We start from the raw sequence: 16,651 nt of genomic DNA on the forward strand, positions 1-16,651 counted from the left end.
TGGCTTTCTTGGTGAAGCAGAGCGTGGCAGCACCCCTTCCCTGTCTTCACCTCTCCCACACAGCCTGGAAAGCTCTCAGTCCCACAGAGCCCCATGGCACTGGGAAGGGGTTAAAGTGGGACCCCACCAATCCCCTAGCCTAGGGGTATGCACACCTTAGGGCAGGGAACCCCTGAGGATGGGCTTGGGTGTCCTGTCCCCCCAAAAAACATCACAGTGCATGGAGGCTGTGGGTGCAAAGGAGTTTATTGGGGGTCCTTGGCCCACAAGGGTGGGGGATTTGGGGAAACACAAGGGGTGTGAGCCTAGTGGTGGTGCCACCATCAGAGCACCTTGCCAGGATTCATGAGGTTGTGGGGGTCCAGCGCAGCCTTGATGCTGCGCAGGGTGTCCAGCCCCTCTTGTCCTAGCTCCTCCAGCAGCAGTGCCCGCTTGCCCAGACCTACGCCATGTTCCCCAGTGCAGGTCCCCCCTGCTGCCAGCGCCCGCCTGCAGGATGATGAGGTCAGGGGATGGGGAAGTCCATCTCTCCATCCCTGTTCCCCTGGAGCGTCCCCATCCCCACCTGCCCAGGCGCTCAGTGAAGGCATGGACGCGCTGTGCCTCATCCTTGTCCTGGGTATTGAAGACAAGGATGCAGTGGAAGTTGCCATCACCCACGTGTCCCACCATGGGGCCTGCAAGGGACTGTGGGTCAGGTGGGGTACAGTGGGGAGGACAGCAGTCCCCCAACTGACACCCCCCTCTGCCCCACTGACCAGTGAGGCCGGAGTCCTGCAGGTCCCGCTTGGTCTCCACCACCACATCAGGCAGGCGGGAGATGGGCACGCAGACATCAGTGGAGTAGCCCTGGGCCAGGCAGGATACAGCAGTGGCACCACAGCTCCACAGGGCACTGTGCCCCAGGGCAGAGCAGTGGCACCACAAATCCATGAAGGGCTGTCCCCCAGGGCAGAGCAATGGCACCACAGCTCCACGGGGCATTGGTGCCATTGTCCCCGTGCCCATCCCTCACCTGGCAGCCGGGCCGCAGTGCCAGGGCTGCGTACCAGGCACAGTGGCGCATGGCCCAGAGGCGCTCACGTTCCTCCAGCTCTTCTGCCCAGGCCAGGTTGGAGCCGCCATTCAGCCGCACAATCTCCTCTGCCAGGAGCACTGGGATGGGGTAGATGGACACACAGCACCCCCGGGAACCCCAGTCCCTACCCCAGGCATCCACCCCACACCCTGGGACACCCATGATCCCCCCATCCCCTGCTCCTGGGCCCCTCAGCAGACCCCTGCCTAAAGAGGTTTGTACCCATCCTTCACCTTGGAACTCCCCAGTTTCCCAGTCCCCATCCTGGGCATCCAGCCCTATTTCCTCTGGGAACCTGTCGCTCTCCTCAGGACAGCCCAGGTCCCCTGTCCACAGGCTTGGGATAGGAGACCACATCCACTGGACCCCTCAAAACACCAGTCCTAGGTTCCAGGCAACCTCACCCTGATGACAATAAGGTTCCCCAATCCCTGCCCCTGGGCACCCATTCCTTGCCTCAGGATGTACCTGGCTCCCCATCCCAGGTAGTGGACATTGTCACTTGCCCCAGAGCCATGCCACAGCCACTCAACACTGTCCTTCATGCCAGGACACCCTTGGTTCCCATCCATTGTCCCTGGGCACCTGTGACCATGGCCCTCAGCCGAGCCTACCTGTCTGCTGCTGCTGCTCAGCCAGGCCATGCCGGGAGCCGTGGAGCTCCAGGAGCAGTGTGGGGGCCACGGGCAGCTCCATGTTGCTGAAGCGGCTGCAGGCACCTGCCATCACCTCATCCAGGAACTCTGACCAGAAGAAGACAGCGTGAGCACTGCCACAGCACCCAGACCCTCAGCCCGAGTGCCAGACCCATTCCCTAGCACCCACCGATACGTGCCACGGGCACGGCAGCCTGCAGGACCTGCACGGTGCAGTCCACAGCTGCCTGCACAGTCGGGAAGGCAGTGGTGGTGGCAGCGCTGGCCTCGGGCAGCGGATGCAGCCGCAGCGTGGCCAGCGTGAGGAAGCCCAGGGTGCCCTCGGAGCCCACAAACAGCGAGGTCAGGTCGTAGCCGGCCGCCCGTTTCCTGTGTCGGGCTAGTGAGTGCGTGCTGGTACAGGCTGCACCCAGCTTGAACCCCCCCATGCCCACCTGGGCTGGCGCCCGGCGCCTGCAGTGTGCAACAAGCGCCCATCCGGCAGCACCACACGCAGGTTCAGCACGTTGGGGCGCATGGTGCCGTAGCGCACGGCATTGGTGCCTGAGGCGCCTGTGGCTGCCATGCCACACAGCGAGGCGTCCGCACCGGGGTCTGTGGACAGTATTGCACGGAGTGGAGACGGGATGGGCAGATGTCATAGCGACAGGGACATAGGATGTCCCCATGAGACCCCGTGCTCTGCCCAGCCCTGTGCACCCCTGGTACCATTGGGACCTCGTGAGATCATGGCACCCACTCCCATGTGGACACCCCTGGAACCACAGCACCTCAGTGGTCAACTCCAGCACCCTTGTGATCACAGCACACCCACGGGCACCCCCCACACCCCAGTGCCACCACCCCACACCAGACACCGTCCTGTCTGTTCCCCAGTGCTCACGGTACCGACAGGAAACCAGAGCCCGGTGTCACGCAGGTAGCTGTTGAGGGCCTTGCGGGTGACGCCGGGCTCCACTGACACGGAGAAATCCTCGACGCTCAGCTCCATGATGGTGTTCATGTGGCTCAGGTCAAAGCAGACACCGCCCTGCCATGGGGCACCACAAGGGCTGGGCACGGTGGCACTGGCAGCCCTGGGCAGGGACCAGGCAGGGGTCTGGGGATCTGTACCTGCACGGCATTGACGCCGCCCTCCAGGCCCGTGCCAGTGCCAAAGGGCACCATAGGCACACGGTAGTGGTAGCAGAGTGCAGCCAGCTCCTGGACCTGCCCCACCGCCTGCGGCCACACCACGGCGTCCGGAGGGGCACAGCTGGGGACAGGAGCATTGCTGCCACCGGCCCCCCTCCACAACCCTCACCTCACAGACCTTCCACCTTCCCCCAGCCTCATCCCCGTGTCCCTTCTTCCTCACCCCAGACCCTTCCCCCCATTGCTCTTCCCCTCCAAGGATCCTCTCCCAGTCCAGACCCTTCCCCCCCGTATGCCCATGTCTCTCCCCATGACCCTTCCCCAACCCAGACCTTTCCTCTCCCCAGTCACTTTCTCTCCCATGCCCCCAGCCTAGAGCCTTCCCCTTCCAAAACCCTTCCCCTCCCGATGGCCCTTCCCCTCCACAGCGCTCTTCTTCTCCCCAGACACTTCCTCTCCCCATGGCTCTTCCCCTCTCCCAAGTCCTTTCCCCTTCTCAACCCCTTCCCGGGGCCCCAGCCCAGGTACCTACACATGCATGGACTCGTCATGCCCGTGCTGCTCCCGTACCGCCATGGCCGTGGAGACGTTGGAGGTCCCCACCACAGCCTTCAGGGCCTCTACGAAGTTTGGGGGCAGCGGGGACTGCGGGGGGGGAAACGAGGGTCCGACCTGGAGGCCATGGCCCCAGAACCTCCACCCACAGCCGAGGGCAGCGCGGTCACACCGGGATCCCCTTCCCGCCGTGCCCCATGGGACCCCAAGCCCCTGCTCGGCCCCACCTTGGAGCAGCAGCTCCGGCGGCCCAGGGCCCGCCCCAGCCCCAGCAGCCGCCGCAGGGACATGGCGGGGACGGCCACGACACGGGCGAGACCGAAGTGCGGCTGGAGCGAAACGGGAGACAGGAGCCGAGCATTTCCCCGCCCCTCCCGCCTCCGACACCGCCTCCGCCGCGTTAAGGTGGCTCCAGCTGATGTGGCCGCGGCGCCCCTGCACGGGTCCCCCCTCCCGGTGGGTCTCAGCCTCCCGCGCTTGGCCTGCCCGCAGCGGCAGCACCGGATGTCCCCGCAGCGGCAGTACCGGTGTCTCTGCAGCGTCAGTACCGGTGTCCCTGCAGCGGCAGTACCGGTGTCCCCGCAGCGGCAGTACCGGTGTCCCTGCAGCGGCAGTACCGGTGTCCCTGCAGCGGCAGTACCGGTGTCTCTGCAGCGGCAGTACCGGTGTCCCTGCAGCGGCAGTACCGGTGTCTCTGCAGCGGCAGTACCGGTGTCCCTGCAGCGGCAGTACCGGTGTCCCTGCAGCGGCAGTACCGGTGTCCCCGCAGCGGCAGTACCGGTGTCTCTGCAGCTGCTCCGTGTCTGGGCGCCTGGACACGACCGCAGGACCCCAGCCTGCTTTGCTGCCGGCGGCACCCCCACCCAGGGCACCGGGGACCCCGCCGGGACAGATGGGGCTCCTGTGTGTCTCGGGCTGTCAGCCTCTGGGGCAAAGAGAGCAGGGACACAGAGAGAACCCAAGGGCACCCAGGGACAGGAGGGTGGAGGGTTACCCCAGAAACCAAGGTCAGCCTAGGGACCAAGGACGCTGTCCTGGTTTCGGTTGGGATAGTCAGTGTTCTTCCTGGTAGCTAATACAGCCGATGGATGTGGGCCGAGGTGCGGGACACCAGAGCAGCCGCAGGACACTCTGTGCTGCCGGTGTGGGCCGAGCAGGGCAGGGGCGGGATCCGGTGGATCCTCGGGAAGGCACCGGCAGGGAGCGGGAACCTTGGGCCATGGTGCGGGAGGCGAGGGGGAGTCCGGGAGGGAGCCGTATTGAAGCACCGCGGCCCCGTGAGTCGGAGCCACCTTAACGCGGCGGAGGCGGTGGCATGGGCTGGGCAGGGTCCCGCTGCGATCCCACTCCTGCTGCGCTCCTGGCCTGGGCCAAACCCTCTGGGATCCCTGTCCTGCCATGGGCGAAGCCGCCATATCCCTTCAGCGGGGGCTGGGGCGGGCCCTGGGCCGCTGGAGCTGCTGCTCCAAGGGGCTCGGGGCTCCCGTGGGGCACGACGGGACGGGGGGTCCGGTGTGACCGCGCTGCCCTCGGCTGTGGGTCTCCGGCCCATGGCCCCAGGTTGAACCCTCCCGTCCCCCTCTGCCCACATGAGGGCCCTTGTTCCCACCCCTTCTCCGGGAGTTTCTGCTGCCCCCGCCTTCGTGGAGACCTGAGGGCGCGGTCGGGGCCCCAGCTGTCTCACGGGGCCTGGGCCCAGGACCCCCGGGGCAAAGATCGGGGCTGGGCCATGCGCATACAGAGGGAAGGGTCTGAGCTGGAGACGGTCTGTGGAGGGGCAGTGGGTGGGAAGGCCTGGGAAAAGGAAGGGACATGGTGGTGCGGGTGTGGGGCCCTGGGCTCTGGTTCCCCATCAGTACCGTGGTGCATCATAGGTGCCACGGACTGGGGGTGCTACGGTCTATGGGGCCCTCTTCTGTGTGTCATGGTCCCTTGGGGTGCTGGGCTCTCCATGGTTCCAGGGTCCCACCTGCTACCTGCAGATGCCAGGGCAGATGCCTCGCTGTGCAGCATGGCAGCCATGGGCCCCTCAACCACCAACACAGCACATTACTGCACCATGCTAGATGCAGCATCCCTGGAGACATTCAAGGCCAGGCTGGATGTGGTTCTGAGCAACCTAATCCAGTCGAAGATGTCCATGCTCACTGCAGGGGGACTGGAATAGATGAGCTTTGAATGTCCCTCCCAACCCCGATTATCCTGTGATTCTGTAGCCTAACATGCAATGTGGTGCTGCTGGAGGAGCACCAGCCCCATGTAGGAAGGGGTATCCAGCTACAACCTGACCCTGCTCTTTGTGGGCTCCAGGGATACAGAAGTCACACTGTCCCTGCACCCACTGCCTGAGGCCACTGCCACCTTCAGAATCATAGCATAGTTTGGGTTTCAAGAGACCTTCAATGTCCTGCATTTAAGACTACACTAAACCCACCCCCCACTCCCATGAGCCCCACTACAATGCTCTGAGATACTCCCAGTGCCAGCACCAGCCCCCTGGAGTCCGGGCTGGGTGGCCCCACTGCCCCCATTCATTTTCACCCCTAATCTTCTCATCCTCTTTCCTTTGTACCCATAGCCTCTACATGCTATTATCTCTTTTGGGGTGATGCCCCAGCCTTCCCAATGGGTTCCCTTCCCACTGCAGGCAAACACAGATACGCAAGAGATGGGGGGGTTTCTAGGCAAATCTTTATGCTGTTGGGGGCTAGGGGGCTGAGGTCTGGGGGGCTGTGACACCATAGCTCTGGGAACCAGCAGAAGCTTCCCCTGCATTCAAAAGGCACCAATTTTGGTTTGCGTTTCGGTTACAGCTCGTACAGGAGTTAAAACCCAAGAACATACAGGTCAGGCCCTTCCTGCCCCAGGTCCCCTACAATCCCCTTATTCCCCTGGGAACACTTATCCAGAGCCTCTGGCACATAGTACAACCTGTCCCTGCCCCACCACATATGGTGGCTTGCACAGCATTAAAAGTCTGGCTGTTGGAGACCACTTAGGAGGCCCTCCAGCAGTGGAGCGGCCAACAGCATCAACCCAACTTGCCAGACACATCCCCATGCTGATTCAACAGGAACAGGGCCCCATGGCCTTCAGGCTGCTGGGTTTTGTATGGAGAGAGGATAGAGCAGGGATGAGTGGGTATAAATCCACACCCCAGCTTTGCTTCATTAAGGGCATGGCTCTAAAACCAATCCTGGCCTCTGGCCAGAGGGAGGAAAAAAAGGAAGGGGGATAATGGCTGCAGCCCCTCACCCCTCTAACAGCAGAGCCCCAGACCCCCGGTGCATATGGGGAGTCTCTATGTACAAATCCACTTACACCAGGCAGAGAGGGATCTCATGGAAGGGATGTGTCTGGGAAACAGGGTGGGGGCTATGGGAATAGCAGCCCTGTGCCATCACATGGCTGCCAGCTGGCCCAGCACCATCCTGAACTGCTGCGTGCTGTTGGCAAGGTCCTTGACACGCTCTACCATGTCCTTAGAGGCAGCAGGAGAAGGGTAGTGGAGGGCGGCTGCCTTGGTGGTCACCACGATCTCCTTGAGCATCTCGCAGAGGAGGTTGCTGTAGTGCATCACCTTATGCTGGACGTCCTGGGCCTTGGCCTGGCGGGACAGGGTATCCCCAATGAAGACGAGCTTGTGGGCGCTCAGGATGATGAACTTGCTGTGGGCCACAAAGATCTTGGGAGGCTGGTTGGTGCTGACAGCGGTGAAGAAGGCATCGACAGCATTGGTGAGCGTGGTGAGGTTGGCCTCACACTGCTCCAGGTAGAATAGGAGGAGCTGACGATCAGCAGGACACAGGGCACCCCGCGCTGGGCCATAGTGCTGGGGAGGGCTCCAGTTGGACAGGTCGTTGTCAATGGGGCGTGTCACCTCCTGCTCCAGCCGCTCAAACTGCTTCAGCTATGGGAGGGACAGGTGTGAGGCACGGCAGCCATCAAGCCACTGCCTGATCCCCTGCCTGGAGCCACAGGCACAGCTGGCAGTGGCCACCAGCTCCAGGTGACAGCTGTGCCACAGGGGACACAGTAAGGGACAGTGCCAGCCCCAGGACAGCTGTGCCAGGCTCCTCTCTCCTCCACAGCACTGGCACAGGAGGTGAGCTGGAACCCACCAGGGGCACAGCCATACAAGACAGGACCATGGTCCAGGCCAGTGGCAGGGGGTACAAGGGGAGCAGGACCCAAGGACCCTGCCTGTCACAAGAGCTGTGCCCAGCACTGCACACCCGCCCCATTACCTGCTGGTGCTCCAGCTGGTCCTTGCTCTGCCGGATGATGTTGCCTTTCTCCAGCAGCTCTTTCTGGGTCTTCTCAAACTCCTCCTTGCCCTGCAGGGAAGGAATGGGCATGACATGAGGGTCAGCAACACCAGCGTTGCTGAGATGAAGCCCTCCCCTGCTCTGGGATACCGCTGGTCTCCCTGGTGCTCAAACCACAGAGTAAAATCAAGATGTGGGTGGAAGAAGCACTGCAGTGGTCAGAACTGTCTGATCCCCCCTTGTTCTAGGGACCACTGGCACAGAACCCACCCTTGGGAAGCAGCTCCACAATCTGTGCTCACCTGGAGATGGACATAGTCATAATCCTCCATCCAGCCGCTCTCACTGTTCTCATAGGGCCCATCGGGCGACTCCTGGGCCAGCAGCTTGGGTGGGGAGGGCAGGGGCCGCGACTGGATGCTGCTGGCCTTGTCAGAAGAGTGAGGGGGGCCATGGCTGCCGCTCTCTGCTGCCGGCTTTGTCCGTTTGAAGAGGAGGGAGGCATTGCCGTGCAGGAAGGAGGCCAACTGCTTGGTGTCATCAGGAATGCCACGTGAGTGCATGACAAAGTGCTCCAAGTCATCCGTGCCCGGCTTGCCACCAGCCAGGGTACTTGGTGCCCAGTGGCAAGCGTCCAGCGCTTGGCCATGCCGTGCCAGAGCCTGGTAGACCTCCTCCATCTTCTGCAGTTGCTTGCTGAGCTTGGTGTAGAGGGATCGGTCAGAGGCCTGGGCAGCATTGCCCACCGCCCCCCGGGCAAACTCCAGAAGGTCCCGTAGGGCCGTCCGGACACCTTCAGCTGCCCCACGGATGCTGGCAGCATTGGCCTCCATGTGCTCGGGGCTGCGCCAGTTGGCACTGATGAAGGACATGAGGTAGGAGACGGCGCCGCCAACACCGTGCTGGAGCTTGGCCAGTGTCTCCATGGCGGCATCCAAGTCCAGGGAGAACTCCTTGCTGGCTCCCTTGGCTGGCTCCTTCATGGGCACCACATCCAGTGAGGACGTGGAGATGTTGCTACGGGTGCTGCCTGTGCTGGAGGCTGAGAGGCGCTTGGCATCGGCGCCCTTAGCCTCACGATCCACTTGTGGTGGGACATCATAAATGTACTCGCCCTCTGTGTCCAGGGAGCCTTTGCTCGGAGCATGCAGGTCCCGGGGCACGTCATATACCTCCTGGGGGGAGAAGGCTGACCCACCCAGCTTCTTGAGGCTGGGGGGCACATCATAGATATCATGGGAGAGCTGCGGATCAGGGGCACCTTTCCCAGCTGCCGGTGGCACATCGTAGACATCCTCTGGCAAATAGGGCTCCTGCTGGGCCAGGAAAGGGTGGCGGGAGGCGTCAAAGGGTTTTTGCTTGGCAAAGGCAGGGGGCACATCATAGGTCTCCTCCCGCACCAGGCCATCAGGCACGTCCTTGCTCACAGAGGGGGGCACATCGTACACCTGCAAGGTCAGCAGCAGGCACCATCAGCATCATAGGGAGAGCCAGCCTGGGTCACACCAGGACATGAGCACATGCTGTGCCATGCTGGGGTGCACATCAGCGCCAGCACCAGGGATGCTAGACAGTGCTGGGGGAGCACCAAGATGGAGACATACCCCCAGGGATGCCCCTGCCCCCAGGGAGGCTGGCACAACCCTGCCGCAGCACCCCAGCCTCCCACATCCCTTTTGGGGTGGGAATCACAAAGTCCTAGATCAGATCAGGATGAGAGAGACCTTGAAAGATCATCCAGTACAGCCTTATTCCCTAGATAAGATTATCTAGAGCCCTGTCCCCTCACAGTGCTAGGGAGGCCAGCAGACCCCTAGGGATGTTGTTCCAGGGAATGATTGTTCCTTTATATAGTGTTTTATTAAGAGAAGCTGGGATGTTCTCAGCAGCACTTACAGTTTGGTGCAGGTTCTTCTCCACGCTGGGGGGCACATCATAGATCTCCTGCCCTGAGTCCTGCCCATTGGGACCCTTCACTGACATAGGTGGGGTGTCATAGACCTGGAGGGATGTGACACAGGACTGTGTGTCAGGAATGGTGTGAGTACCCACCTCTTCCCAAGGACCACTGGGAAGGATGGAGGTGCCCAAAACAGCACCAAGGCTCATGACGTGCGCAGCTTTGGGTGTCATTTGTCCAGATTTGGATCCCATGCTGTGACAGAGCACCTCCCTCCCCACAACCAGCCTCACCTCCTGGCTGAACTGGCCTGGGACACCCCCTCGTACAGGCGGCACGTCATAGATCTCATGGGAGCCTGTGGAGAGGAGGTGACGAGGGAAATCGTACTCATCCTGCTCGCCCTTGGGGGAGTCGTAGACGTACACTTGCCCCACACGGGTGGGCACCAGCACCTGCAAGAGGGAAAGGGATGAGGTGGGGCCACCGAGCATCCCCAGCCTGCCTTCCCTCCCCACATCAGCAGTCCAAAACGCAGCAATGGGGCTGGAAAGATGGGTGCTGGGATTGTCCGGCACCAGTAAACCGGTGCCCACGGGAGGGCGCTGCCTGGCAAGGCTGCGCTGCCAGGACCGGGATGATCTCACCAGTTATTTATAGCGGCGAGCCTCGGCGAGAGACAAAGCCCAGCGGCAGCACGGCCGCAGTGTGCGGGAGGGAATGGTCTGTTGGGCACGGGGCCGCGGGCAGGGACCTGCCAGCGCCCGGCGGGTACATCAGGTCCCTGCCCATGGCTTAGCACCTCCCACCCTGCTGCACCACAGGGATACAACAGCGGCACAGAACCAAACCCAGAGGATCACGGCACCCTGGGGCAAGAACGGCCGAGCCACTGGCAGAGATGCCGGGCTTGTCCTCCATGTAGAATACTCCCCATACACTGGCAGTGATTTGGCAGCCCCACCACCCCTCACCGGTCATTTCCTAAGGGGTTTAGTCAGGGCAGCATTCCCAGAAAGCACGATGATGAAAACACCTTGCTCCTTTTCCCCAGGATGACGTGCCCGGGAAAGGGCAGAGCCAGGAAGAGCCCAGTGTCCAGGATGCAGCCGTTAGGCTGACCTGGACAGGATCCCTGTGCTGGGGACAGCCTGGTGGCTCACCCTTGTCCTGCCAGTAAACCCAACTGGCAAGCACTGGCAGGACCCTTGGCTTGGCTGGGACATGCTGGCACTGGCTGCCTGCCCCTGTCCACACTCCAGCAGTGCCATACCGGGTAGCACAGCCACCTCCATAGCTGCAGGATCTGGCAAAGGGGCATTTCCAAGCAGCTCTTGGGTTAACAGCAGCCTATGCCTGTAGCAGTCACTGGCAGAGCCTATACTAGAGACGAAGAGGACCCGAGTGCCAGATGCTGTGCCAGCCCTCATCTAGGTAGACTACACTTAACCTGAGCACCTCAGCCAGCACAGGGACCCTCAACAGCACACCCACTCCTGCCTGTGGTGCAGGCAAGGATGCCCACACACCCCCCATGATACACAAAAGGAGTGCCCGCACCAAAGACAGTGGTGGGCAACTAATAGCCCTATAGCCCTATCACCCACGTTCCACCATGCACCACAGAGAGCCCTACAATCACACTACCATCCTCAGTCCCCCCATCCTACCTTTCCTTGGGACTTGTGCCCTTCCCAGCTCCTCATGTCCAACGACGGCGGTACCTGGTAGATGTCTTGAGCCTGACTGGCTGAAGGGGGAACCTGGTAGACATCCTGGGGAGGGCTGGCAGAGCCCCCAGTGTATGCCTCTGCTGCTTGGCCCAGTGAGGGGGGCACCTGGTAGATCTCCTGGCCGGGGCTGGGGAAGGCATGGGGAGGTGTCTGCTTCGGGTAGGCAGGTGGCTGCTTAGCTGGGGCAGGTGGAAACTGTCCAGAGGGTGCCGAGCCTGGGTACAGACCCTGCTGTCCCTTGTTGGGGACTGGCATCAGGTAGACGTTGTCCCCTTGGGGGGCATAAGCAGGGTGCATGGGTGTGTACTGCGAAGCGGGTGACAGCGGGGTGAAGCCCCCTTGGTGGTGGTAAGGCAGAGACAACTGAGACACCGATGGCTGCGGTGGTGCCGGTCCCTGTGCAGGACCAGGCACTTGCTGCTGCTGCTGCTTCTTGTCATACATTCCCACCAGGATCTTGAGGCGGTTCCCGGGGACGATGCCCTGCCGGCCGTGGAGGGAGCAGAGCCACCAGCCATCCAGCCCTTGTGTGTTGCGCTCCAGCACCGTCATGATGTCGCCCTTGCGGAAGGAGAGCTCGTCCGGGGACTCGGCCACGTTGTCGTACAGCGCCTTGGCCAGCACGTTCTGCAAGAGAGCCCCGCGCCGGGGCGGTGAGCCGCGGGGAGTCATTGCGGCAGACCCAGCACCAGGACGGAGCCCCGCGGCCTCTGCTGAGCGGGTCGCACCGGCTGGAGCTCTCTGCTCCAGCCTCCCTTTCCTTCCCGGCTGTAGTTCAACCCATCCTTCCCAGAGGTGGTGGTGGGAAGGGGACGGGCCCCTCCACCTCCCCGGCGTCGGGGGGGGGGCCCTCCTCCGCCTCTCCCTCCCCTTCCCGCCGCCGCCGGGGAGGAAGTGCCATGGCGGTGAGTCAGCCGCGGCCATCCCCACGCCAGCCGCCACCGAGCCCCTTCCGCCACGGCCACCCTCATGGCGGACACGGGCCGTGTCGCCGCAGCGTGGCCGAGACACGGCACGGAGCCCTCTGGCCTCAGCCGGTGCCACGGCGGCAGCGCAGGCCGCGGCCTGCCCCAGAATGGCGGGACCGGTCCGGCCGGCTCCCTCCCCTCCCCGCGGGCCTCGCCGGCCGCCTGGCTCCCCGCCGCCCCGGTGGGGAGGCCCGTAGCCCCTGTGGGGTCTCTCCGTGGAGCCCCGAGTGGACAAGGCCTCCCCGCCCCGGCAGGGCTAGGCCAAGGTCACCCGAGGGGGGCTCGGCCGCCCCGAGGAGAGGAGGGGACCCTACCAGGGCTCTGGAGGCGGAACGCGGCCTCCCCCGAGCTCCGAGGTGCCGGGGCACCCGGTGAGCCCTCACCCCGTGCTCCGTGAGGAGCGCACCCCGCCCCGGCTGCGGGCCCCCTCACCAGGTAGTTCATCTTCCCGCGGGGCCGGGAGGCCCTAGCACCGGGCGGCCAGGGGCCGGGCCGGGCTCGGCGGGGCGGGCGGGCGGCGCGGCGGCAGCGGCGGTGCCGTAGGGATCATTATAGCGCTTGCCCGCCAGGGCCCGGCGGCACCGCCCGCGCCCATTGGCTGAGCCCGCCCCGCGGGGGCGGGGTTTGCGTGGGGCGTGGCGGGGCGGGTGCTGGGACGGGGTTCGGTACCGACGGCGGGAGGGGGACCAGAACCGCGACCGGGACCAGGAAGGGACTGGGACCGGCACCAGAACCCGGGATGGGACGGGACGGGACGGGACGGGACGGGACGGCGGGGGGGGACCGGCAGCGGGGGGTGTACCACCGTGCAGGCAGGGTGCAGAGGGGGTGCGGTGGTGTGCACTGGGGGTGTAACGGACGTACGCGGGCTTGTGACAGGTGGGTGCCATGGGGGTTACGTGTGTGTGATGGGTTCGGAGCACATACATGTGTATGTAAGGGGTGCGTAGCAGGGGAGGTGTGTGTGAAAAGTGTGCAACAGGCAGGTATGTAACGGGTGTTGTGGGCAGGTGGTGGGTGTTCAACAGCAGAGGAGTACTGGGTAGGTTTAAGGGGAAGGTGATGGGTGTGTGTAGGTACAATGAGTTTGTAACACAGGGGTGATGTGTGCAGTGGAGGGGGTGTGTGTAAGTGTGTGCAAGGGCTTTCCCTAAGCTGCATGTCCCACCCCAGCCCAGTTGCTGATGCAGGGTGATGGTCCATTGTGGCACAGCATGGCACAGTGCGGCACACATGGCATGATGCAGCACACGAGGCACACGATGGCACATGGCACACTGCAGCATCCTGCACGTTCCCCACCTGGCCTGTTCCAACAGCCCGGACACATGGCCCACAGGCGCCCTGGCAGCCAGGCTTGATGCTGCTCCCCATGAACTGCAGGTCTGCTGCTGGCATGCGCATGGAGCCAGGAGTGGGCTGGGAGGGCAGCTGCAGGGCGAGTGGGGAGCTCATGGAGGCACACGTCTGAGCTACAGCAGTGTGAGCTGCGGGAGGTGTGAGCTGCATGGGCAAAGACAAGCTGCAGGATATGTAAGAGCTGCAGTGGAGCACAGGACCCGTGTGACATGCACAGACCTGCACAAGCTGCAGACACACATGTGGCCCAGCACAGGATCATGTGATAGCTGAGTGTGTGCCGGCAGTGGGGAGCATGGGACCTCATGTGTGTGCGCCCAGAGCCGCGGGGAGATCTGGGAATGCCCAGTGAAGGTGCAAGACCTGTGCACATGCAGGGAGCCAAGGGGACGCACACGGGGGTTCCCAGCAGCCACGCTGTGCACACAGGAGCTTCAGAGCTGTGGGCCATGGAGCAAGCGGTGCATGCCGAGGCAGGCCAGGAATGCACCTCCACCAGTGCACATGCTCCTGCCGTGGCTTTCCCTCTCGGCTGCTTTCACATCAGGGCTTACCTTTGGGTTGTACCAGTGTGCTGCAGTGGAGCCGAGGCCACACTGCCAACACGTGTGGCACCAGAGAAAGCAAGGCTTGCTCTGCTCCCCAAGAGGCACCACCACCATCCCCTGTTACCAGCAACCTCCCCATACCATCCCCTGCTTGGAGGCAGGATCCCCAGTGCATGCCGGGCAGAAGGGGAAATCGAGGCACGACAGGGTGTAGGAGATATCTGGCACAGGGACTGCGGTTGCACCGCAAACCGCAGCCACCCTGGTGGTGCAGCTGGAGGACTGTGTTTTCCTCTTGCCAGTGGCAGTGGTGACAGTGCAGGGAATGAGCCCCGTGGGCAGCTCTGGGATGGGCTCTGATCTCCGCAGCTGATCCCATGAGGCCGCAGTGTGTTTGCTCTGGAGCCCTCAAGCCTGGTGAGGTTCTGCTGGGGCAGCAGCAAGGGTGTCTCTTGGGATCCCTGGGATGATCCAGCCACCGCATGGCTTCAGGCAGGTGCTGAGGAGCCACAAGCTCCTTGCTTTGGTATTTAAAAGCAGCAGGGATTTTATTTCCCACTCTCCTTGTGAAGAAATCAAAGCATCCTCTGTCAGTCCTCAGTTCTGGCCATTTTAGGTGCATTGGAGCCAAATGCATCTGCTGGCAACAGCTTCTGCATCCCCCTGCTTCTGCAGCTGAGCACCCGGTGGGTGACAGGCACCAACAGGCCTTCCTGCAGCTTCTCCAACTTCTGATAAAATGGAATGCCAGAAAAGAGGATCAGAAGTGGAGCATTACAGGGGCCCTGTGGTGCTGGGGATGCTCAAAGCTACGTTGGTGCTGTAGTTGGCTGCTGGCAGTGGGGTATGGTGAGGGCCTCACACCGTGATTCTCCACCGGCTATGGTTCACGCAGGGTTGGGAGTTTTGGGATGGATCCTGCTTGGGATGCAGGTTGCCCCAGCAACGGTTGCTATGGAAGACACTTCAGTGGCAAAATTTCCAGCCATATTCATTTGTCTGTCACTGTCTCTGGGAGAGTCCCTGGTGTCCAGTGAGCCAGCTCTGCACCAGGCAGGCTGCTCCTGTTGTTTCTGTGCCTAGCCTGGCTTTTCCTGGCAGGGAAATGTGTTGGAGGACCACAAAGTGGAGGTCAAGGGGAGCACAGTGGGCATACCTGGGATTGGGGGAGCAGGTGAGTGGTGCTGTGCCAGGTTAATTGGTTAATTGTTGTTTAATGCCCCATCGACCCTGCTACGCCTCAACCACCAAGACAGGATGTGTTGAAGTGATCCCACACCTGGGCCACAGCTCTGGCACAGTGGGACATCCCAGGAAAGGGGGCGCACTGGGGGAGCTGGAGCCATCCCTAGTGGGAAACAGGCTTTGGATGGAGCTGCCTGCTCCTGCCTGCAGCACTTTTCTGCAGCCCTGCCAGGGCTGTGCTTTGGAAAGCTGCCTCCCGCCTCCTGGAGCAGCAATAGGATTACACGGGACTGAGTCTCCTAGCAATGAACGGAGAAATAAATCCTGTAAGGCAGGACGGGATTTATTAGCTTTCAATATTCTGGAAATAATGAGGACATTTCTCTTGGCTTGTATTATCACGGGACCCAACAGGATCACAACAAGGATTTATCCCCACGCCTCTCGATGGTGCAGGGCTGGTTTTAAGCTGCAGAGGAGACCGCTTGCTTTTCCAGGGAGCAGGATGGTGGGAACAGGACAGCAGGGCACCTCTCATCTCCTGAAAAGCTGAGGTGGAGCATGGGCCTAGGGCTGCCCCAACAGTAGTGGCTCTGTTCATCTCCCTGTTCATCCCCCAGTGAGGGCTTGGCTGTGCCACCACTGCCGGCTGACCTTCAAACACCAGTGCCAGCACCCACCAGTGTGTGAGGATGCCCCAAGTGTGGACCCTCCAATGTGTGGGAGACCCACAAACCACACCATTACTCCCCATTAGTCCTGAACCCACGGCAGCCATGCTGTGCTGCTGGATCACACATTGCTGCAGGGAGAAGAGGTGGGAGAAGCTGAAAGCAGCAGCTTGGGGAAGAGGATGTGGTGCCCCCAGCCTCATCAGCCCTTCCCACCACCAAGTCCCCATGGGGAACTGCTGTCCCACAGCAGGGAGGTGCCTCCTGGGGCCACACTTTGCCCCATGGCAGCCTGGCCAGCCCAGAATCCCATCACAGGCCTGGGGATGGCCTGGCAGGGTCCCATGGGATGCACCTTGAGAGCCAGATGTGTGTTCCTGCATCCCTACCACCTCAGCAGCTGTAAATGCACACCATTCCATGCCCTGCAGCAGGTTCCCCTGGGCAGCCTCCCCAAACCCCATTGAACAGCTTCATAACAGTTTCACTGCAGCTCTGGAGCATACCCCCGACTGATGGGGCACACAGACACAATTACTGCCTTGTCTGGGGCTCAGCCACACAAGGGGCCCTTTCAGGCAGGCCTGGAATGGGGA

The 16,651-nt window shown here is 62.3% G+C and overlaps 2 protein-coding genes across 5 annotated transcripts; both read right to left on the reverse strand.

Moving 5' to 3' along the window:
- Positions 1-228: 228 nt before the first annotated feature.
- LDHD (lactate dehydrogenase D) lies at positions 229-3,768 on the reverse strand. 2 transcript variants are annotated; one of them, XM_034072845.1, is made up of 11 exons: positions 3,651-3,768; positions 3,401-3,513; positions 2,848-2,989; positions 2,623-2,764; positions 2,169-2,328; positions 1,904-2,103; positions 1,693-1,821; positions 1,016-1,143; positions 759-849; positions 566-677; positions 229-489 (listed from the first exon to the last, which is right to left on the reverse strand). In XM_034072845.1, exons 1-11 carry the CDS (start codon positions 3,711-3,713, stop codon positions 324-326), a joined length of 1,446 nt encoding a protein of 481 aa, XP_033928736.1. In that variant the 5' UTR covers positions 3,714-3,768; the 3' UTR covers positions 229-323. The 2 variants fall into 2 exon arrangements, with proteins under 2 accessions (XP_033928736.1, XP_033928735.1); XM_034072844.1 differs by having other exon boundaries at positions 1,016-1,155.
- Positions 3,769-6,097: 2,329 nt separating this feature from the next.
- BCAR1 (BCAR1 scaffold protein, Cas family member) lies at positions 6,098-12,811 on the reverse strand. 3 transcript variants are annotated; one of them, XM_034073083.1, is made up of 7 exons: positions 12,725-12,811; positions 11,262-11,951; positions 9,885-10,046; positions 9,588-9,692; positions 7,994-9,139; positions 7,671-7,760; positions 6,098-7,333 (listed from the first exon to the last, which is right to left on the reverse strand). In XM_034073083.1, exons 1-7 carry the CDS (start codon positions 12,734-12,736, stop codon positions 6,824-6,826), a joined length of 2,715 nt encoding a protein of 904 aa, XP_033928974.1. In that variant the 5' UTR covers positions 12,737-12,811; the 3' UTR covers positions 6,098-6,823. The 3 variants fall into 3 exon arrangements, with proteins under 3 accessions (XP_033928974.1, XP_033928975.1, XP_030907794.2); XM_034073084.1 differs by having other exon boundaries at positions 12,676-12,808; XM_031051934.2 differs by lacking the exon at positions 12,725-12,811 and having other exon boundaries at positions 11,262-12,104.
- Positions 12,812-16,651: the final 3,840 nt, after the last annotated feature.

This window comes from Melopsittacus undulatus, chromosome Z (assembly GCF_012275295.1).
Source record: "Melopsittacus undulatus isolate bMelUnd1 chromosome Z, bMelUnd1.mat.Z, whole genome shotgun sequence".
Classification (NCBI taxonomy): Eukaryota; Metazoa; Chordata; class Aves; order Psittaciformes; family Psittaculidae; genus Melopsittacus; species Melopsittacus undulatus.

Coding starts and splice junctions, on each gene's coding strand:
- LDHD (XM_034072844.1), bottom strand. CDS start 3,713: ATGTCCCTGCGGCGGCTGCTGGGGCTGGGGCGGGCCCTGGGCCGCCGG. Junction 2,329..2,622: donor CGGGCTCTGGTTTCCTGTCG/GTACCGTGAGCA, acceptor TACTGTCCACAG/ACCCCGGTGCGGACGCCTCG. Junction 850..1,015: donor CACTGCGGCCCGGCTGCCAG/GTGAGGGATGGG, acceptor TGCCTGGCCCAG/GGCTACTCCACTGATGTCTG.
- BCAR1 (XM_031051934.2), bottom strand. CDS start 11,996: ATGACTCCCCGCGGCTCACCGCCCCGGCGCGGGGCTCTCTTGCAGAAC. Junction 9,693..9,884: donor CAGGCCAGTTCAGCCAGGAG/GTGAGGCTGGTT, acceptor ACATCCCTCCAG/GTCTATGACACCCCACCTAT. Junction 7,334..7,670: donor ACCAGCTGGAGCACCAGCAG/GTAATGGGGCGG, acceptor TCCCTCCCATAG/CTGAAGCAGTTTGAGCGGCT.